The sequence below is a fragment of the Juglans regia genome, chromosome 1, assembly GCF_001411555.2.
Source record: "Juglans regia cultivar Chandler chromosome 1, Walnut 2.0, whole genome shotgun sequence".
NCBI lineage: Eukaryota > Viridiplantae > Streptophyta > Magnoliopsida > Fagales > Juglandaceae > Juglans > Juglans regia.
This window is the reverse complement of record NC_049901.1, coordinates 21,349,278-21,372,944: the sequence shown is the minus strand read 5'-3', so window position 1 is coordinate 21,372,944 and position 23,667 is coordinate 21,349,278. Positions and strand designations below refer to the sequence as shown.

Below are 23,667 nucleotides of genomic sequence, written 5' to 3'. Positions count from 1 at the left end.
CATTCCCAGGTAAAGCAAATTCAGACAATAAAAGAAGGTATTATGGAGCTATAACACTGGCATGCATCATGCGCATGTGCTGATGATGTAGATGTTAATCATATTAATGAGCAAGAACACTAGGATGAAGTAGTAATGGGAAGAAGCTTTGTTGAACAAGTTTCAATGGGGAAACTCAGAGTCACAGATTCCCCCACCCTTGGCAACATGCAGAGTCACATGATGCTCTTCGAAAGCTACCAGACAAAACTTTGAAAAGATATTTTAAACAAACAGCCCTTCGAAATTGGTGGAGACCCAGAGACAAGTTTCCTCCCATCATGCTAATCACCATCTTCTTTTTTTCTTTTTCTTTTCTTTCTAGAAGTGTTAGGTCTTGGATCATTCATAAAACCCACTATTTTGTATCAAACAATAAAGAAAAACCACACCAATATGGGATCTGAAAAACCACACCAATATGGGATCTCTAAACTATTGGGTGGAGGTGTCATACCCAAAACATCATTAGTACTTATATATTGGTATTGACTACTGAGTAATCCTATATATAATCATAAAATACATAAATATCACGTAATCGCTTTAAAAAAAAATAAAATCTATTATTAAAAAATTAACTTTTTTTATATAATTTTTATATTTTATTTAATTTTTTTAAAACGATTACGCGACAGTTATAAAATTTATTCTTAAAAAATATATTTTCTCATTATTACTTTGCATGTTTGATTTGAGTCATGTCTTCACTGTTGCTTATGTTAAATCATGGAGCATTCGATTTGGTCAGTCCATCCACTTGTTGAATGGATAACGCACCAACACATGACAAAATTTGCCTCATTAATGGACCACACGTATGCCAATAATTCACCACTTCAGCAGCCGGCAAAGAAACTACAAACAAAAAACAAAAAACAATCATCACTTTAGCCCGCAATCTTCTCAACTTCATTTTGGCACTTCCATTGAAATCTATGTTACTTTTTTTCTAAGGCTATGCTTCCATCCGCATCTTTTCATTTAGGATTAGAAATTAAATGAATCCTTGAGTTTTGTGTTTGTAAAAAATTCTCTGAGTTTTCAATTTTAATAATTTAATCTTTGAATTTAAAACTTTTTATAATTAACTTTCATCGTCCTACGTACTCTCATTAGATCCAATAAGTTACCATGTGTCAATTAATCGTTCCACCGCCGCCACCACCAAGGTGGCTCTAAAAGGACTAAAGGCATACTATACTTCCATTAGCATTTAGTATGACATATTTTTATCTGATTAATATCATACGAGTAATGTTAGAGAGAAGTTATTATAGCAGTACACACATTACATTCATTATATGGCTGCTTCTAGTTAATTGTTCACAACACTCAATTAGGGAGATGTATGGTCTAGATGATATCACATCATATGTGTAAAATAGATACTCCTAATAATAACTTATATCTATATTTATTCATATTATATATATAATCGTGAAATGCGTAAATATTGTATAGTCATTTAAACAAAATTTACTATTAAAAATTAATTTTCTTTTCATATAGATATTGTATTTATTCATTTTTTTTAAAATATCTGAACGATATTTGCGCACTATTATTTTTTTTTTATTTAGGATTACGGACAAAATCATTCCTTGAGCTTTCACATGTTTGTAAGAGTTTCAATTTTAGCAATTTAATACTTGAATTTTAAACTTTTTGCATTTAATTTTCTTCATCCAACTTCCTTTAAATTTACTAATACCACGTGTCAATTAATCAGAATTCGACATATGGTACAAAATGCCACCACCTTATTAAAGAATTATAATTCGAATAAAAGGCAAAATCACTATTTGAACTTCTCTGTGTTTGCCAAAAAAGCTTCATAAGTTTCCAGTTTTAGCTCTAGTTTGGAAGTTGAATTAAACTGAAATCATTTTAGTTTAGTCTAATTTTAAATCGAGTTAATATTTAAATATTTAACTCACAAATTATCAAATTTATCTCAATTCAAAATCACTTTATACGTGAATTTACAATTTTTTTCAACTCAACATCTCTTTACACGCGAGACTTATAACATTTTTCAATTTTTTATAAATATATTTAAACTAATATTAACATCCAAACACATTTTAAAGCTCAGTTTGGATTGAAAAATACTTTCAACTCAACTCATCTCATCTTATAATTACAAACAACTTTTACAAATTCTCACATAAAATACAATTAACAATTTAATTTTTTCAAATTTTAAAATAATAATAATGTTAAAAAATAATATTTTAATAATATTTTATTTAATTTTTAACTTTCATCTCAATTTATTTCATCTCAATTCACTATCTAAACCTAACCTAAAACCAACGAAAATTCATCGCGAGTTACAAAAATGTCACGCGAAGGGAATTAGTAGTATAAAAGTCAAACTCAAGCATTAAAATGTTAAAATTGGAGACTTAAAAAAGTCTTTATTTTCAAAAAATTTATCATCTTATCTAATTTAATTATTATAATTTTTTTAAATTTTCGTATAAAATAAAATAAATATTTTAACTTTTTCAAATCTCAAAATCAAAATAATATTAAAAAAATATATTCTAATAATATTTTATTCAACTTTTAATTTTTATCTCAATTTATCTTATCTCATATGCGAAAACAAACGAGGGAGCTTTGTGCAAAAGCGTGAAAATTTAGGGACTGATTTCAAATTTAATTCGAGTTGTTTATATATTTATGCATGGTATTCTTCCATAAAAATAACAGTAATGAATAAAATTAGGATATGACCTCTTTTTAAAAAAAAAAAAATGAAATGACCGACATGTCAATTTTTTGTCACAAGTTGAATTTTGTTTGATTAATATGCGCAACAATATCACATGATACCGTCCCATTAATGAATCTAACGGGTGTAAATTGCAAAAGTTTCAAACTCAAGGCTTTTAAAATTAAAAGGAGGGAGCATTTTGTAAATGTGTGAAAATCCAAGGGCCGAATTTGTTTTTAAAACCTTTTATTTATGGGAGAGTTTGAAACTATTAGCTTCCATCCACTCCAAATATAGGATGATATAAAATTTAATTTCTCTAAATCTAATTGCCAAAAAAAAAGGCAGTTTTTGGTTATGTTACTTAACTCTTTAATGAGAATATAAGTGACAAAAGTGTGTAGAGGGTCCTTTATCATTCTTCATTGTCATAGGGTATTTATTATCTATTTTTTTCCTTTCAAAAAGATAAATTATGGTTGGTTTATAAGAAATCTTATAAAAGTAAACTAATGTATATGACTTAATGTGTTATATAGGGTGATAAAATTTATTTTATTGTAAAATATATTTAACGTCTTACATAAAATCATATCAATTTATAAATTTACTTTTATAAGATATTTTTATAAATGTAACACTTCTTATATAATATATATATATATATATATATATAGAGGGAGCAAACAACCCTGTAATTCTCTCAATACTTGAAAAAATGATAAAAGAACACAAATCCTATACATAGACAGATTCATGAACAATTAGTATCTATCTATGTACACGGGTGCATGTACACACCTATCATGAGTCTAGGGGATATTTGGAAAATGAGATATATTTGAGAAATGAGATGAGATAATAATTTTATGAATAGTAATAAGATGGTTTTTGAATAGTAGTGTGATAGTTTGAGTTAAATATTTATTGAGTTTTAGAAAATGAGAGAGAAAAAAATTGAATAAAAAATATTATAAAGTTAAAATATTGTTAGGATATAATTTTTTAATATAATTTTTATTTTTGCATTTTAAAAGGTTGAATTATTTTTTATTTTTTATTCAAAAATTTGAGAAAGTTATAATAATTAGTTTCAATGTGTTTATTTTTTTAATAATATTTGAGAAAAAAATAAGATGAGATAACACTACAATAAATTTAACTTTTAGGGACGAAATTTGTTAGAGACGAATTAAATTTCATCCCTAAAAGTACTTTTTGGAGACGAAATTTCGTTTAAAAAACTGTCTGAGTTTCTAAATTCGTTCGAATGGATAAATATCCATTCGAACTGATATTTTGAGACGAATAAAATTCTCTAAAAAATGCATAGATGTTTGAATGGGACAAAATATATTCGAACATGGAATTAATGTATGTTCGAACATTATATAACCTGTTCGAATAATAATCTTGGTGGAAAATTAATTTATTTTTCTCAGAGAAAGTTCATAACCGTTCGAACTTACATTTTACTTATTCGAACGGAGGAGATTTAGTGGGAAAATGAAGCAACAAGGTTGGTGGACCGTTTGAATGCGTAAAATATCGTTCAAACTTATTTGAATACCATATTTATTCATTCAAACGATTAATTTTGTTGGAAATTATATTTTAGTTATTTATCATCATTAATTTGTGTATATATTTTTTCTATTAATTTGTTATCATTTTCAAAATATAAAAAATTTGTATATATTATATAATATTATTTCAAAATGAGTTAAAATATTTATAAATTAATAAATTAATTTTATTTAATTAATTTCAAAATTTTATAGTAATTTATTTTATGTTAAATTTATATAAATGTAACTTTAAAGATAGTGTATTTTTTATATTATCATGAACGGTAAGTAAAATGAAAAAAATAAACAATGTAGCAAACACGAGAAATAAAAACCATACATTAACATCTCAAATATATAATGTTCTATACAACATAAAAAAGTAAAATAATAACTAAAAAGATTTACTTGTTAAGTAGATTAAAATCCTCTTGTAACATTTTAATGCGTTCATCGAGATCCCTAAGCTTCTCCATGATGGGTTCAACGAACTCCACAAATAGAGCTCAGGCCTGATTCAAAGTAGCCCCAGCAGGCTATCTCTAACAGCAGCAGTACTACTAGAGCTGGATCAGTCGACGTGCAACTGGGTTGTTCTGGTGCAGTCTTCCGCAAGTGCCCCTTGCTCTTGCTGAATGTGATCTTGTTAAGGGGCCCCATCTGTGGCTGCCTCCGTTCAGTCGCAGACACTGTAACCCTCGATCAGAGTAGGAGGTTAGATATGAGCAGTGCAAATGGTAGATTACCTCCACTAAAATAGCGTTACTCTGATCGAATACGGAAGAAGAAATACAATGCCAGATCAATTGGGTCCCCCCATGCTATCCGCAACAAAAATCTAGTTCGATCGATCCTGAAATCAGTCTTGTGTTTTTTCGGATGATATTATACCCAATAATCAAATTAAGCATTTTGAAAAATGTTATACAATCGGCATGTCGAATCACCTTACTCCAATCATTTGGAGGAGCCGAAGGATCTCGCACAAGCTGACAGACCTAATCGTCCGTCAGACCATCATTAGGTAGATCCTCATTCGAACTACCATCCAACTCTACATTCGGCCCTTGCGATGAGGATGCAACCGGTGTGTCCTAATCAGATGGTGTAGCCGCTGCTCTCGGTGTAGCCGCTGCACAATATGCACCGACCACACATGGAAGATCAAGGAACTCAGCAATAATGCAGGATGAGAAAGTAATACTCATTCCCCAGACTGCTAAGTTGTAGCTCAAAGCATCAGCGTCATGCTCTCCCATGGAACGGTAAAACTCACCGACCATCTCTGGATATGCAGTCCCCCACTGCTGACAAATCGGTGTCCATCCTTGGTCGGTGATGATGGACTGTATGTTCCGTCCCTCCAAAATGATCTCTTACTCGACAAGTATGGGCCTCGTCTCCTGAGCAAGAGATGCTTCACTACTTTGGCCGGTTTGATCTCTTGTACGTTTTCTTCCACTGGATGCCATTAGTATATTGTTTGACCACAAGGAAAGTAAGAATATAATTAAAATAATTGTATTATTATATAATTGAAGAATTATAATATATTATACTGAATTGAAATAACTCGTTCAAACGCAATATATTCTGTTCAAACTAACCATTGTAATGTAACTTGAACGTTCGAATTAGGAAAATCTCTATTAGAACGGTATGTTCTATTCATTCGAACAGACAATATGTGTTCATTCGAATGAATTTAATTTGTTCGAATAGAAATATGTTTGTTTGGCAATTGAGCGTTCGAATGTATTACCCGTCTGTTCGAACTAGAACACGCCAAGTAGACATGGCTGAGTCTACTTGGCGTGTAGAAATGATTAAGGAGTGAAGCCCTCTTCATTTCTATCGATTATTTTGGTATTAGTTGGTCAGAAAACACCTAAATGGAGGATTTCATATTCGAAATCTATACCTCCCCCCAACACAACTCATTCGAACAAAACAAATAAACAATAGAATATGAGACTTGACCCATACCTCTTAGAAGTTCAAATGTGGGTTTGCTACGGCAAATGAGTGGTGGATTTCGTGGCAGAGGAGTAACAGGCGATCTGGTTTCTCTCGGCAAATTTTCGTTCAAATTGGGAACGTAAATAGCAATCTATTCGAACTGGGTATATGATATCCGTGACGTCTCGTTTGAACATTACAAAATCGGTTCGAACGGTTATTATACTAATAAATGTTGTTCAAACAGACAAGAAATCTATTTGAACGGTGTTTACACTAATATATTTCTAATTATATTACTAATACTAGTATATAATAATACTAATATTACAAAGTACAAAATTAAAAAAAATAATACTAATAATAGTATTATAATACTTGTATTTAATATACTTAGTATATTATTTGTAATATACTTATTCTATTACCTATAACATACTAAGTACTTAGTATATATTATAAGCACTTAATTATATAGCTACTATAGTGTAAGTATTATATATAGTTATTATATAGGTATAGCTATTATAAGTTATGATAAGTATACAAGTTAATATAATTACTATGTATTAATAAGTAATATATATAGTATAACTATTATATAGCTATTATAGTGTAAGTATTATATATAGTTATTATATAGTTATAACTATTATAAGTTATGATAATTATACAAGTTAATATAATTACGATGTATTAATAAGTACTATATATAGTATAACTATTATATAGCTATTATAGTGTAAGTATTATATATAGTTACTATATAGCTATAACTATTATAAGTTATGATATGTATACAAGTTAATAAAATTACTATGTATTAAATTGAGATAGAACGATTGTGGTCCAAGGAAAACGAGTTGTTGACCCGATTAGATCAAGCAATGAATTTCGAGACGAGATTATAAGAGAATATGCAGAAGAGGTTGGAGTTGAATAACCAAAAAATATTTGAATAGTTCCAGTCAATGATGTCCTAAAACTCTATGTCACCACCATAATCTTAAAATTTATTTTTTCTTTAATTGCTTTTATATTATGATGTTTCAAAACATTTGAACAATTGATGTGTGAATTACAATTTGTGTAATATTAGTATGATATTTTTAATTAAATTCTGATATGTATGATTAATACCGTTCGAACGGTAAATAACCAGTTTGAACGGTAAATTACCATTTATAAATCTATTAGAACAAAAACAGACTCATTCAAACAAAAACTAAATCATTCGAACGATAACCGAGAAATACAGTCCGTACGGACATTCGAAAAATAAAATATTTGTTTGAAGAACATTAATATGCAAAATCCCGTTCAAACAGATATAATTTCTGAAAATAAAATTTTTGTTCGAACAGACATAATTTATGTTCGAACACAAGTTATTTGAAAAATTTATTATTTCAAATGCATAAAATCTGTTCGAAAACTCGTTTCGTTTGAATAAGATCAAATATGGTCATTAGTTCGAATGAATATTTTATATTGTTCAAATGGACGTGTCGGTTCGAACGGATAAATATTCCATTCGAACAATGTATTGAGATGAAATCGGCTTGTCTAAACAAAAAGTTATGTCCGAACATTTTCGACTGGTTCCGTCTAATTTCATCTGTAAAAATAATTTTTTAAGACAAAATTTGATTTCCATTCTTAAAAACTTTTTGAAACAGTCTTTTCGAGAAAAAAAAAAAAAGGCGAGGCTCCAAATACAATTTGGGAAAACATATGGGGTTTTTCAATCTCTTGTAGTGTAAGATTTTTTCCAAACATTCCCTAGTACTTGGGCCAAACATTTTCAAAGGCAGGCTGAAAATAAATAGCCTACGTTCGAGATTGATTTGGCCAAATTCAAATTCAAATTCGGCTGATTCGTTTATTATTTTTATAATATTATCTATATATTTATAATAAAGAGATTTTACTTACAGAGATTAGAGGAAATAATTTTTCTAATAATAAATACATTATTTGAATCATTAAAAATATAATCATTAACATACAAGAAGCATTGTCCCTTCCAAAAGACTACAACGATATCCGTCACATTACTTATAACAAGCTGCAATCATACTTTTAAAATTACATCGAAACATGCATTATTATAGTTAAGATTAAAAAAGATGAACGAAGAACACGTTAACACACATGCAATCAGGTAAAGGAATGAGAAAAGTTCCATTTTCAATGATTTTCAATGAAATCACCAAACCACCCTTGGCCTTGATTAGTACCCCCAAACCGACACGTAGGGTCATACGGAATATGCGCCTTAATTGCCGGTGGGACCCAAGCTGGCATTCCCGTAAATAAAGCTAACGACAGTGGCTCACGTGGTCATGTGCCCCCAACAACATATAATAATATTATTTATCATTTTAATTTTTATTATTCAATTATTTAATATATTTTATTTATAAATTTATTATCTAATATTATCGTCCTGAAATAATGAGAGTAGTAAAAATTAAGAGGAGAAATAGAAATTTTTTCCAACAACATAACCTTCCTGCCCAACCATACGCCTATATATCCTACAAACAAACTGTATACTATATACCTTCCCTTCTTTAGCCTACCCAACAAAACTGTCGGCAGAGACCTCTCCAATAATCATTTTTCAACTGTTTCTCTTGGGCTTAGTGCCTCCCTGTCGTAAAAGCACACTCTGAGCTAGCTCAGGCAGTGGTGGTGCTGCCGATCCGCAGTCCTAGACTAACAATGTCGCGCCGCCGTGGCTTTGACCGGGCTTTCGGCTTCTGCCTTCTGTTCGTGTTGTTGTTCAACTACTGTCTGGTTGCGAATGGGTCTCCTGCTCAGTCTGGCCACACTCTGTCGGACCTACATTGGCACCCGGCGACCGCCACCTGGTACGGAAGTCCAGAAGGCGACGGCAGCGACGGTAATCGTCACTTCCCTCTTCCCATTTTGCTTGTTTTACGTCTTCAGATCTCTTCCCGCTACCTGGCTCTTAATTCCTTCTTCACTTTTCATTTTCGTTTCCGTACTTTACTTTTCCCTTTGTAGAGTGCAGTGAGTCCATTCTATTGTCTTAAACGAAATACAGATGAATGTACATTGCTGTAGTGTAATTAATTTGGGGAAGTAATTTGCATACAGGTGGGGCTTGTGGATACGGTTCTTTAGTGGACGTGAAGCCTCTGAGGGCAAGGGTTGGTGCAGTGAGCCCAGTACTGTTCAAGAACGGTGAAGGATGTGGGGCGTGCTTTAAAGTGAGGTGCACGGACAGGAGCATCTGCTCCAGACGGGCCGTGACCATAATAGTTACGGACGAGTGCCCAGGAGGTTACTGCGCCAATGGCCGCACCCACTTTGACCTCAGTGGCGCCGCCTTTGGGCGTATGGCCGTCACCGGCGAGGGTGGTCAGCTCAGGAACCGAGGTGAACTCCCAGTCGTCTTCCGACGGTATGAATATGCCATTTCTTTTGGAATATGTGTGTATATATATATATATATTTTATGTATGTATATTCGGATCTTCTTCTTCGGTTTATTGTACGGTATGGGCTTCTGTCACCTTTTTCTCAACTGTTTGTTAATTAATAGTTTTAATTATATATATATGATGTTATTTGTTTCCTTTTAGTGTCTGTATGCCAAACTTAGTAACGATTGTTGTGACTGTCACTGAAACGCTCTTGTGGTTTTTTGTTTTCTTAATTTGGAAAATGAGGGTAACTTGGTATTTTGGATACCAACATACTAATGATCTTCTTCCTTTCTGTTGTTCGTTTTCATACTTGCCTCCTGCCCATTGACTAATGACCGCATGCTGCAACGTCTATAAAATTAGAGTAGTACTATTCATAAGCTTTACATCTTGCACACTCATTTAAAAGCATATCATTTTATTTTTTTATCCTATTTTACTTACAAACATGTCTGGAATCATTTTCATTATGTGGGTAAAAAAATAAAATTACATATTTTTAAATGGGTGTACATGGTGTGAGACTTATGTTTAGAATTTTTCATAAAATTAACTGTAGGTCCATAAAACTTAACGAAAGATAATCAACTGATAAATTTGTCACAAACTTAATTATTTATCAGATTAGATCTTTGGGATAAATGATAATTTTCAATTATAGTTTTATGAGAATTTAAAATAGAGTTTTGTTACATATAAGTAGATTGCTAATACATCACTTTTAACATAGTTGATATAGAAAAGCTTCCACATCAGTGGTGTGTTGGGTGCGTAAAAAATAGAGAAAATATATTTACAATTATGAATTGTACAATCACAGCGTAATTGCTTTGAAAAAATTTAATAAAATATGAGACCTCACTCATTTTCAAAACGATTACGCGGTGTCTATGTATTTCATAGTTATATGTAGAATTACTCTTCTCTCTAATATTTTTGCCAAGGGGAAAAGCAAAGGATACACTCACAAGAAGGAAGTTATTTGGGTTGATCACCCTAAGAGAGTTTAATTTGCTTTTTACTTTTTACTTTTTATTTTTTTGTCAATGGAAGGATTTAGTTTATTTTTATCCAAAATAATGTATTTCCCTTGCCTTATGATGAACTGTAAAAACGGAATGACTCTCTGTAAGTGACTACAGGACACCATGCAAGTATCCTGGAAAAAACATGGCCTTCCATGTGAATGAAGGTTCAACAGATTACTGGCTATCACTTCTAGTGGAATTTGAGGATGGAGACGGAGACGTCGGCTCCATGCATATAAGAGAAGTATGTACCATCGCAGCTCTCTCTCTCTCTCCTCCTTCTAATCCACCATCTTCATATTCTTCACTGTTATTTATTATAGACAGATCCTAATATCGCGGGATTTTTGCCAGAATGTTTGGGGTGCTTCATCAAGAAAACAAGGAGCCATTTGCCCATTCACATTTCTTAATTTCTGATATCATTTTCTTCAATGGCCCAGTCATGTGCACTTATTTAATATGCTGAAAAGAACTTTTTGGCATTCTTTTCTTTTTTGCCATATTCAACAATTCAACCATTCTCTTGAATCGAAGCATGTGACAAAAGATTAGGGGCCACTCTCAAAAGTCACATTCCAAGCTTGCATCTTCAAAATTAATTATATATATATATATATGCATGTGTGTTTATTTATTCTTTCTGGCTTGGTTGCTGCAATATTTAACCCCGCATGTTTGACTGACCTCGATACAAGATATATATATCTATATCTGTGACATCCGGATCGGGTTTTTTTCGGATCCGGTCCTATGACCTTCCTCTTTAAAGGTCCAGAACAACCAAGTTTTACCATCATAATTAGCTCTACAATTTGCTCTGTTTTGCATAAAAGAACAAACGATAATTCCAATCTTTTTTTTTGTACATGTTGGCAGGCAAGTTCTACGGAGTGGCTAGCGATGAACCATGTGTGGGGTGCAACCTGGTGCATAGTTAGGGGACCCTTAAAAGGGCCATTTTCTGTAAAGCTAACAACACTGACAACAGGAAGAACTCTCTCTGCCAGAGATGTTATCCCAAGGAATTGGTCACCCAAAGCCACTTACACCTCTCGCCTCAACTTCTTCTCCTAGTACCCATGAGAAAAAGTGACCGTTGCCGGTTTGGTCTTGTGTGTTCCCTTTTTTCAGAAGAAAAGTAGCCGTTGGAGTGCATAAAAAAGGCATCCAATGCTCTTTCTTTCTTTTGTTTTTTATTCGTCCCTTCTTTTGTACCATGTTACTGTGTTCTACATGTAGAATTGTAGCCCTTTCCAAAGGAGAGAGAGCGTACGATTATGTGTCGTTGGTGTGTAAGATTGTGGGTCCTGTAGTTTTTAATGAATTTGGACCATTGAAAAATGTATCTGTTTTGTGTTGTCAATTCGGGGACAGATCCTGCCATTGGTGTACCTTCTGGCTATATATCTCTCTCTTTTTATAATATAATTCCATCTTAACAGCGTGCAAAACGGTGGAAGTGAAAGCAGAGTAACATCACCAAAACAACGCCGTCTGTGGGATTCGAACCCACGACCACATGGTTAAAAGCCATGCGCTCTACCGACTGAGCTAAGACGGCTTCACACTTTTTAATTGTTCAAATATATGTAATACTAAAACAAGGTAAAATATGGTCAACCTCTTGTGAAATGTGTGGACGAAATGTCTGCAATCACCACTAGCGGGTGAGAGATCTCTTCGGTGGACGAAAGAACCCGATAAGAATCCTATTCTATATATCCTTTTTTGGATAAAAAAAATTATGAATAATGTTACGTATAATCGTAAATTGTATAAATATCGTATAGTTATTTTGAAAAATAGTAGAGTCCATTATTAAAAAATTTATCTTTTTCATTTAGATTCCGTATTTATTTAATTTTTTTAAAGTGATTGTATAATACTTATACAATTATACTGCAATTATCATTTCTAAAAAATTATACTAATATATTTAAAATGCACTTCCATGAAAATTGGGGGGTTCCACTTCCAAGGGGCCAAAGCTGTCAGTGCCCTTTAGTGCATATTGCAGTCGTGTAGCAAAGGGTTATAAAATCAGTCACATGCATAGTGTCTGCAAGCTTTTTTTTCGCGACTACTTCGGTGGGTGGCACTGACATGAATGGAGAGTATGTGACCAGCACACCACACGTGGGCGACGGATTCATTTTGAGTCTCTGTTCTTAGCCGATGGGAACATTACTTATCTGATAACATGTGAAATAATGCCTTCTGCTTTGAATCCAACAGATATGATAGAATTCATGTAATTCTCTCTATCTCTCTCTCTCTCCAACAGAATGCCCCACCCCCTCCATGTTAGTATATATGCAAATTTGTGGATTCTATTTGACATCTCGGAGAGTCCTTGCAGCTGCTTCATCTTCCGTTTATTCATGGGAAAAATGATATTTACAGTCTTAGAGCGTGTAAGTTTCATGCATTTCCTTTAAAAATAGTAGACAATACGAGACTCATATGAAAATATAATTTTTTTAATAGATGACTTCATTTTTTTTTTAAAGGAAATACTCGAGACTTGCATATTCCAAGATTGTATCTAGTAATAAATTAGTTATGCTCAGTTAAAGGCTAGTCATTGTATGTTATTAATAATGTATAATATGGATCACCGAGTCTTAACTAGTTTTTCAGGTATCAGCTCCTATTAGAAACAAAACGTGACAGTTTGTACTCACAGTTCCACTTCTTCACCTTTTAAATAGAGGCAAATGCCAATGGTGACATCCTCTGGGCGCCTTCTATATTACAATTACAAGAAGCAGCAGCCATTTCATATCCTTGGCACAATCTCGACAAATATATCCTTCCCAGTAAAAATAATGACTCAAAATGCCTATTGCTCACACCATGCCAAGCAATTTGTAACATGTCCAATTAATTGAACATGTAATGAAAAGAGATGAGATAATTCGAAGACTCCGAATCTCCTTTGTAGGATGCTTCAAGGGGTCCTAGACCTTCTAATTAACAAAACAAAGTTTGCTAACAAAACTAATTCAATGTTCGATACCTTTATTATTAACATAAATGGCCTTATAAAGGCTTATAAAGTATATTTAAATAAAATCAAATACTCTAACTTGTTCAGTGACTCCTAATATTGATATACTCCCTTATTCAAGTAATAGATAATATAAACTCCTAATAAATAATCTGAACTTATCCTAACTTATAATTATTAATTACCCCGAATTGCATGCACAACACAATTAACAACAACAGAACCTGTACATTGGGAGAGAATATTTAGCTAGACAATGGAAGCCAAAACAAGGGGAGAGAGGGGCAAAAAATTGCATATAAAGCCTACAAAATCCTCAGGAAAAAATAGGTTAGGAAGAAAACTCAATAGGGCCATCCTGCAGACTAAGCATCTACCGACAGTTGTTTTATTTCTCCTTAAATGAATGGTAAGCAGTGAAACTAAATAGAGGTAAGCTAGAACGAATAAGAAATTAAGAATTGAAGAAAATATACTGTTTGTCATCACTCAGCAGGGACTGGCTCGGTTTTGGTAACTTGCTCACCCTCAGTAGCTGTAGAAGCCACATGTTTGGATGGGTCAGAAGCAACATTAGCTACAGTATCTTTTACAGGAGAAGTAGATCCATTTCCAGCTGCAGTATCTGCTGCCGTGGGAGTGGGATTTTTTCCATTTTTGGCATCCTTCCCTTCCTTCGCTTTCTTATCATCTTTAACAGGGGTTGGTGGGGGAGGTATCATGTGTGGGGGAGGGTTCTGTTTCAGCTTTGAGAGAATCTGGCGCATTCTTGAAAGATCAGTGGGTTTCCCAGGCTTTGGACCCTGAATGACCACAACTGAAGGCTTTTTGTCAGCATCTTTCTTCCCTCGCTTTTCAATGTTAGGGACCTCACGAGGAATGATCTCTGCTATTGCTTTCCAGTACTGCTTGTCAGCTTCTTTGTGGAACTTCTCTTGGTTGACCAAGTAAAGCTGTTCAAAATTCAAGTCCATCTATATTAGATATAAAACATAGAAAAGCTTGTGTTTTTTGTGTGTGCATGTGTGTATGAGATAGAGAGAGAAAGAGGGAGGATGGGGGAGGGGAAAGAGGATGTTAACAAGCTCCGAAACTTGTACCTTCTCTCTTTCTCTGTTGTTAGCCTTGTTTGTTTCACAATTTAGCTTCCTTTTCTCATAAAAAGATCGTTTATACTCTTCAGCTTCTTCAATAATTTGATTCCGCATCTCCTTCTCTCTTTTTTCCTTTTCCTCAAGATGGATGGCATTTTGGCTGTATCAATAATGTCAAGGGTCTTATAATGTACAGATATAAGGCCTTCAGAAGGCTACTACTGAATATAATAGAGAAACGTTCATATAAGCTCATGCCAAAAATTGACTGAATTCTTCATTTCATTGGTTAACGTCGTGCACCAGGCACTGTGTACAACGTCACTCTGAGATGTCAAATCATTATATGGAGTGATAACATGAACATTCCGGTACTGTGCCAACAGGCCAAAGGTATTGACGTCTCCATGGTTACAACCAATGCAAGCTTTACGATGTAAGCTCTTCTTGGCTAACCCTACAATATTATTTTCTATCCAGAACATCAATAAAAAGGAAAAAAGCAAGAAAAAGGTTGAGAAAAGGGTGATCTAGACAAAGATCTGAAGTGAAATGTTACCCCAAGCAGTACAAACAATCATCGATCCCTCTTTGGTAGTGGTAAATTACGAGTTTCTTTCAACGGTATAAATTCTTAACAAGCAATACAGAGTTTTTTTTGTTTAAGGGACAACCTTACATGAATTTTGCACTAACCAATAAAGAGTTTACAAAAGCTTTCCCCACCTTGTAACAAGACTAGACGTTTCATCACTTAAACAAATATGATATTTTACTAAGAATTCATTATTAAAAAACAACATAAAAGAACTAAAATTATATTAACCCTTCCCTCAAGGTTTAGAAAAATTCCAAGGGCTTATCTCCTATTCTAAGAAACTATGACCTGCCCCGTAAGGAATGGGATTCATATAACATACAAACCTTTACAACCACTTGCCTAACATTACAAGCTAGACACAATATCCAAAAAATATCTTTTCCAAAATTGAAATTCCATCCAATACCTACTTATAAAAAAAAATTTCCATCCACTCATATCATGGTTTCTAACCAAACTAGATAGATGACTAAAGATAGAAACCTTGGGGGCTAAAGTGTTGTTTTAAAAAATAGAAGGTATGTTCATTGCATTTCCTCAAACCAAGAGGAAGGCTAGTGGAGTTATCCTAATAAAAACATAAAATAAAAAATTTTAAGTCTACTCAACATAACTTTTTTACAGGTAAGTCTACTCAATAATTGTTTTGATTGAATCATATAAATCACGAGAGACATTCCAAAATAATTATATAGTCAATGTAAATAAATGTGTCAATATACAAACAAACAATTAATTACTCAATTTAAAAATATGGAGATTTTTTTTACTTGTCTTCGACAGTCAAAGATATAAATCTCAACTTTTTCTGAAATGTAACACCCCAGATTGCGTGATTGTGTAAAGGAAGGTGATGAATGAGATTCTACATTGCTTGGAAGGGAGCATTTCAAGCTCTCTATAATGATTTCGCATTGATTGGTCCTTTTGAAGTATAGGCCTAGATTTGGCTTAGATCTCTCTTAGGTCGTTACAAATGGTATTAGAGACAATCCCAACCAAAAGTGACGGACTTGAACCATGGAACCTAATGGACTAGGCCCGACAAGGGCATCATAGATTTAAGGGGAGAGATTGTAATACCCCAGATGGTGTGATTGTGTATGTGAAGGGTGTGGATGGGATCCCCATATTGCTAGAAGTCCAAGCCCTTTGAAATATGGGCCTAGATGTGACTTGGGCCTATATTGAGTCGTTAAACTAAGGGCAGGTTTGGGGCATAAAACGAAACACAAAATTTTCATCTCATCTCATCTCATCATTACACATTTTTCAAATCTCCATACAAAATATAATAAACAATTCAACTTTTTCAAATCCCAATACACCTTTTTCAAATCCCAAAACAATAATAATATTAAAACTTAATATTTTAAATTTCAAAACAAAACACAAAATTCTCATCTCACCTCCCAAACCTATCCTAAATCATCTTTTTCTTCTCTCTTTCTATTCCCTCATTTTCAGTTTTCCTAATTTTTCATCTCTTCTCTTCTTTCCTCCCACCCAGCGGGGGGCCCCAGATTTTTACTCTCCTTTAAGTGGGTTCTAGGCAAGTAGGTTTGTGGTTTTGTTTTTGGGGTACTCCTGGAGCAACCCATTGCTGTTAAGGCCTAGGATGCTGCCTAAGAACACATAAGTAACGAACTTATATCAACATGCCGTCTCATTATGAGCCATAATTCTCTTGGGCTGTCATACCTTATTCTACTCCAACGCGTTATGAAGTATCTTATTTAATTTGTATATAAGTCTAGCCCTGTCATTGCATGCTCCACTTAGAAGAGTGATTCGTGTTCTAGGTAACTTAATTTTTACACACATTTTACGCTTATAAGAAAAAAAGTTCCCAAGAGATGGGTTGGCTAAAAAAATATCAGGACCAACATCTCAACTCTCAACTCATGCTACGAGGCTAGTTCTCTCTCTCTCTCTCTCTCTCTCTCTCTCTCTCTCTCTCTCTCTCTCTGTGTTTTATTTAGGTTCTAGAAACTGCTCGGATCCCAATCAGTTCACTTTCTAATTTAAAATGACAATTTTGTTCATAAATCCGTGCAAATCTCTTAAATTCTTAGATGTCCCATATCAACAATCCAACTTTTGTTGAAAATAAAGATCCAAGCTCATCCACAATGGACACAAAGATAATTACTATAATTATTTCAGATGACAAACCAAAAAAGAATCAACCGAATCTTAAAAAGCCTTACCGCCTCCACTCGCGCAGCTTGGACCCTTCCTCGCGCATCTCGTCAGGCGGTGGCAGAACGGGGCCATCCGTAACGAAAACCCCACCATCTTCATCATCATCCACATTTGCGGTGGACTCGAAGGGAGACGCGAAGTCCGGGTTAGCCTGCGCGGGGATTCCGTAAACGTCGTCGTTGTAGCCGTAGTGGTGGCCGGCGGTGAGGTCATCCGATGGAGCAGTTGGGGGCGGTGGGTCCCCCGCATAGGGGTCGGAGGAATCGTAGCCCATGTAGCCATCTTCGTCGAAGGGGCGCGCAGCAGGCGAGTGGTGCTCGTCACCGTTGGTGCTGAAGGAATCAAACGACGCCATTTCTCGGCCCCCTGATCTGTGTATTCGGGAAGGTGTGTTGTCTGGGTCCAAGCTAAACAGCGGTCTTAATAAGTGCAACAGCAATGTAGGAAGAACAATCGGTGACATGCATTCGCCCAATATTTATGAAGAATACGTTATTTATACTTTCAATTTTATTTATTTTTATTTAAAACTATGCTATGTATCAGCCGAAAGCCGCAACACTTTATATATATATATATATATATTTTTTCTTTCACTCAATACATTAAATATGCGACGGCTGCAGCACAATAAATTACAGTTTATATTTTTGTATCACACGCCACACGAAAGATGACGTGGCAAATCCGATTTACTTACATTCCGGTTCAACGACTAAATTCTCATCCTCTCTCCGAATCCCTAAGGAAAAATATCTCCCCATGACGATTTCATTTTTCTCATCTGAGAACTACTTTCTGCGTGAGTCCTCAGTTTCTCGTTTTCCATTTTCAAGCTATAGCCATGGGAGCTTGGATGGTTCAAGCGTGCTCCATGGTTTTTTAGCTAGAGCCCGCATAGTTTTTTAGCTGGAGCCCAAGGGCCATTCACTCCATCTCAATGGATGGATCTAGAACACCAGGCGTTGATCTACAAATGCATAACTGCAAATATGCATGTACCACCTAACTTGCTCATCTCAATTAGAAAATCTGATTCTTTTGGGTTCTCTACTTTTCAAAGGGGGCTTCTGAGACCCATGTAAGTTTTTTGACCATTTACTTATGATTTCTATGTGATTTTGGAGGTGATTTCTGAGGTGGGTTTGTAAGTTCTTTGACCCTTTGTTTATGATTTCTATGTGATTCTAACGGTGATTTCTGAGGTGGGTTTTTATTTTCTATTTTCTAAAAATTTGCAATCATATTGTGGATACTTGATCATATTCAAAGAGAATATTCATAGACACAACCAATATGCATCAGGTAACAATAGTGTTTTCGGTACTCGCTTTTAAAGGAAAACAACAAAAAAAAGAGTAAAAAAAGTGTTCATAAATCATGAAAAGTACTCAGTCTAAACAAACAATCTTTTTAGACAATATTTTCTTAACAATGATAGAATGATTTAATTATAAGAAAAATCAAAGAGAATCATGACCTAAATCTGTTTGCCGCAAAAGTTGGGAAAAATAAATGTTTGATAACCAAATACTTGTCTTAGCTTGCAGTTCAGCAAAAATTTCAATATTTGGTTTGAATGATGCAAAACATATGAAGTTAATTAAATGTGCTCTTTACCAGCCCAAACTTTCCAATGGGCTTTCTAGAAGTGAGACTATCACTGCCACCACATCACTACAAGTCTACAAGTAATTGAAGACTTCAATTGCCATATATACTCTATTTGTTGTGAAATATCATTTGATGTACGCTCAATAGGCATCTAGTTTAACTCTTGGTTTGTGAATTGACTAATTTGAAGTACTAACCTTATTCTTTCAGAGAAAATAAGATGGCCTATTCTGGGAATAGCCTTACTAGCGGCCGTGGTGGGAAGCCAAGCCATCATTACTGTGACTTTCTCTATAATCAAGCAGTGCTCTGCTTTGGGTTGCTTTCTAAGTTTTTCACACAAAACGTTTACATCAAGTTGTTCTTTGTCTTATTTTGTATCTACTTCTCTTTCTTTTTCTTTGTATCTGGTGGGATTTTTATCAAACGATTCTTTGGTAGCCCTTTGATTTTGGCCTCTTGTATAAGCCTTTGTGAGTTCTAATCATGAACATAATGTTTCATGGGCTCTAATCATCATCACTTTTACATCATCTTCTTCTTTTGAACAGGTTTGGCAGTTATAACCATTATGCTGGTAACCACCTACCTGATGTCTCTAGTCATAGTCCTTTGCTGGCACAGAAACATCGTCCTAGCCATTTGCTTTATATATGCACGTATATTTTTGTGTCTGTACTAGGTGTGTTCTATTCTAGTAGTTTTTTGTTGGTTTGGATGATATATCTATCGTGTTACAGTTAATTGTAAATGGATCTTGTAAATGTGGTAAGATTAGAGTATGATAATGGATGTTAACGTCATTTTTATTTGTGAGAATGGCACTGTACGTGTATATTTGTAGAGTTAATGATCTTGGAGGAGAGAAGGCCAAACTGTATGGCAATATCTTATTTGGCTTTCCTATCAAATGGATCCTCACCAATAAGAACTCTTCATTGCTCGATTTATCTAACAATGTCATAAAAAAAGGATTAAGCATTCCGAAAGCCTGTTTTATTGACTTCACTAGAATGCACCGTGCTAAGAATTAAATTTTCCTCAAGTTAAATTTCCTTTGGTTCTAATCTATTGTTCAAATGATAAATGCTTATTCATATCTTTATCACTTCTCCAGCATCAGCTAGTTACATGAATAAAGAAGATAATGCTTTCATCTACACTGGATAATTACCAATCAATTCCACTCTCATCCTATATGCGGTAGTCCAGCAAGAAACCGTAGACATCAATATGCTATATGCCGTAGTTCCATCACTATGACAAGTGTTTTCAATATGCAGTAGTCACCATGACAAGTGTTTTCAAGTTAGTTTCTACGAAGTCATAGTAGCTACAGACGCCATAGCTAAAAAAAAAGTAAGCCTCAAGGGCAACATCATTTATAATAGCCTATAAATAAAAACACACCTCAGAAATTAAATAAATACAGCCATTCACACTGTGTAAAAACAAATTCAATGCATTAAGAGATCCTCCATATTTTCACAAAATCTGTACATTTTTTACAAACACAACCTACAAAAGAAAGCCTCCAAATTTTCTCAACATACTTCAAGAAACCCATAAAAAATATAATAATGATTTTCATACAAGTAGAACACCTACAAATCTGTACATTCTTTACAACCACAACCTCCAAAAGAAAGCCTCTAGATTTTCAAAACATACTTCAAGAAACCTATCAAAAATATAATAATGATTTTCAATCACAACCTCACATCTCATCATTGCCCAATAGTGTTTGTTGTGTGACAATACTATATTGGGTTCCAACAACAACATCTTCAATGTTAACACCAACTTGACTGTATGGGACCTCACCAACTTGACTGTATGGCACCTCGCCAACTTGTTCATCGTCAAATATTTTCCTACAAGTCTAATTTTCAAAATGAAAATGCGCATCTATTAGAAATGAAACAAACAGTAGACATTACATATTTACAATTAATAGAAAAAATTTAGTACCTGTTTTTTCTTTCTTTTGGTTGCAGCTTTCTCTACAGGCAGAACCTTTCTCTTCGTTGGGGGTCTTCCTTTCTCTCGAACAATGTGGGAGCTTAATATTTTCTTATCCTTATCCATGACGTCGCTCTCTTTGATTTTGGTAAACTGGACTTAAGTGGTAATCCTTTAAAATTATGCTCAAACTCATCCAAAACCCATATGAATGCATTGATATGGTCATCACTTGGCATTTCATCTTCCTCTTTGTCCATTCACTATTTCAACTGAGTTATTAGGACAAAGTTATTAAACAAAAAGACAAAATCATTTGACAATTGAATACGCTAAAAGCATTGTGATTAAACATAGTTCTACATCTACATGAAAATGATGTAATAAAGAGATTATATTTAAATCCTTAAAAGTATTATATGAAAAGGGGATCTCAATTGGAAATAACTAGACAATAGCTACATAGAACTAAGATCTCCTATAGGTTATGCTTCTTCTCCATGGTTCCAATTTAAATGCCAAAATTTTGACAAATAAGCTAACGGGAAGCCCAGTCCACCCACCATCTTTAATTTCTCTATGCTTTGATGCTTTGTTTTACTGATTCATCTTGGTATTGTTCAAAAGAAGCAAAAAGGGCATATACAACTATGCAACTGTTATTCTGCTTTTCAAACTTTCAAGGAAGAAAAGGAAGAGAGACAAAAAAACCAATTATATATCATGAGTATAGGAAAGAGTACTACTAAAGAGAGATACCTTTATCCATGACACACCCAAATATTAATGTCAACCAAACCAATGGGGGTGGAAATGACAGGCACATATAAGAATTGGGCTGGAATTTTAAATGATCAAGGTTCAAAATAATAAAATATGCTCCTGCATTAAAATCTAAATTCCAATTGAGACAGATGAATAGAACTACCATACTAGATGAGTTTTCCCCATCCTTTTGAACAGATGCAACATCTTGTATAAATGACTTGTATTTAATTACACATTGTTTTTTTTTTATAAGTGAAATACAACGGTAGAGATTTAATTACACATTATTATTGGCACCTACAGTCAATTTCCATTTCTTTTTCTCATCTACCAAACAGTTTTTAAGGCCAATTCTAATATAACGTTTATTTGGGCAGTTAAATCTCATCCACATTTCAACGAATTTTTCTTCTATTTCAACACCTCACTCAAAGAAGAAGGAAGAGAAGTCCTGCAAACAAAAAAAAAAAAAGTTTATGAATTGAACAAGAAATGTTATATGTTTGCAGTATGTAAGCCAATGTTTGGCATCCACTAAAACATAAAAAGGGAACCACCACCAGACATAGAATTTGGATTGAGATCTTCCCTACATTTTCTTATCAACCAAACACGTATAAAAAAAAAGAAACAAACAGTGGCTGAGAAGAAACTAATAACAAGAAAATACTCAAAATCAGCAACCAAATACACAAAAAATACAAATCCAGTAAAATAGCGTATCGTAGATCCAAAAAATACAAAAACACACAAAATGATTCATGCTAGAAAACGGAAATGGAATGAGAAACATAATGGAGAGGAAAATAAAAAAAATCTCCTCTTTCGGTCGATTCTTACCCTTGTCGACGGCACTAGATGGTGGCGTTCGGAGGACGGGCAATGCGACAAAACCGTGCAAAAGAGAGACAAACTTGGGCGGGCGGGCGGGCGTGGGGGAGGGGGGGATGGAGGGAACGTAGGGAGGGGGAGAATTGTATTTTGATTTCAATTGGTTCTACTAAACTCCAAACGAGCATTTCATTAAAAAAATAAAAAAAAAATCCAGCTCGTGTGTGGAAGTTGCGGCACAGTAGGTAGTTGTATAGAATTACTCTTATTTTTATCTGTATACCATTTTTTAAGATGTGATTTAGATAGTGAAATGAAATAATTTTAGATAAAAATTGAATAAAATATTAATAGAATATTAATTTTTAATATTATTATTGTTTTAAAATTTAAAAAAATTACATTATTTATTATATTTTGTATAAAAATTAAAGAAAATTATATTGTTGATATGAGATGAGATGAATAAAACTATTTCTATATCTAAACGGGATCTTAATCTCTTAGAAGATATTTGAGAAATTAGATGAAATGAAAATTTTTATCAAATTTTAAAAATTTTGAGAGTGCCAAAACTTCTCAAGTCTCTTAGTAATTTCGTTCATATTTAAAAGTATTTATATTTAAATAATATTTTAAAAATAAAATAAAATAAAATAAAATGAGATGAGATGAATACCAACAATACCTCGGGTCCTCGATCTTGTTGGAGAAGTCTGCCACGTCGAGAAAAAGCTTAGCAATAGTTTGTTTGTTGTTTTTTTTTAAAGTAAAAGCTTAGCAATGTGTAACGAGCTAGTGC

General features: G+C 33.7%; 2 protein-coding genes and 1 non-coding gene across 3 annotated transcripts; 1 reads left to right on the top strand and 2 right to left on the bottom strand.

Annotated features, from left to right (window-relative positions):
• The first annotated feature begins 8,829 nt into the window (after window positions 1–8,829).
• LOC109020668 (expansin-B3) lies at window positions 8,830–12,184 on the top strand. Its single transcript, XM_019003187.2, has 4 exons — window positions 8,830–9,199; window positions 9,418–9,724; window positions 10,892–11,021; window positions 11,657–12,184. The coding sequence occupies exons 1-4, from the start codon at window positions 9,019–9,021 to the stop codon at window positions 11,852–11,854; spliced, it is 816 nt and encodes a 271-aa protein (XP_018858732.1). The 5' UTR covers window positions 8,830–9,018; the 3' UTR covers window positions 11,855–12,184.
• An 84-nt stretch (window positions 12,185–12,268) lies between these two features.
• TRNAK-UUU lies at window positions 12,269–12,341 on the bottom strand. The gene has a single exon. It is a non-coding gene; the product is annotated as a tRNA-Lys (tRNA).
• A 1,706-nt stretch (window positions 12,342–14,047) lies between these two features.
• Window positions 14,048–18,156, bottom strand: LOC109020663 (clathrin light chain 2-like). Its single transcript, XM_035684263.1, has 3 exons — window positions 17,696–18,156; window positions 14,891–15,044; window positions 14,048–14,743 (listed from the first exon to the last, which is right to left on the bottom strand). Exons 1-3 carry the CDS (start codon window positions 18,151–18,153, stop codon window positions 14,276–14,278), a joined length of 1,080 nt encoding a protein of 359 aa, XP_035540156.1. The 5' UTR covers window positions 18,154–18,156; the 3' UTR covers window positions 14,048–14,275.
• Window positions 18,157–23,667: the final 5,511 nt, after the last annotated feature.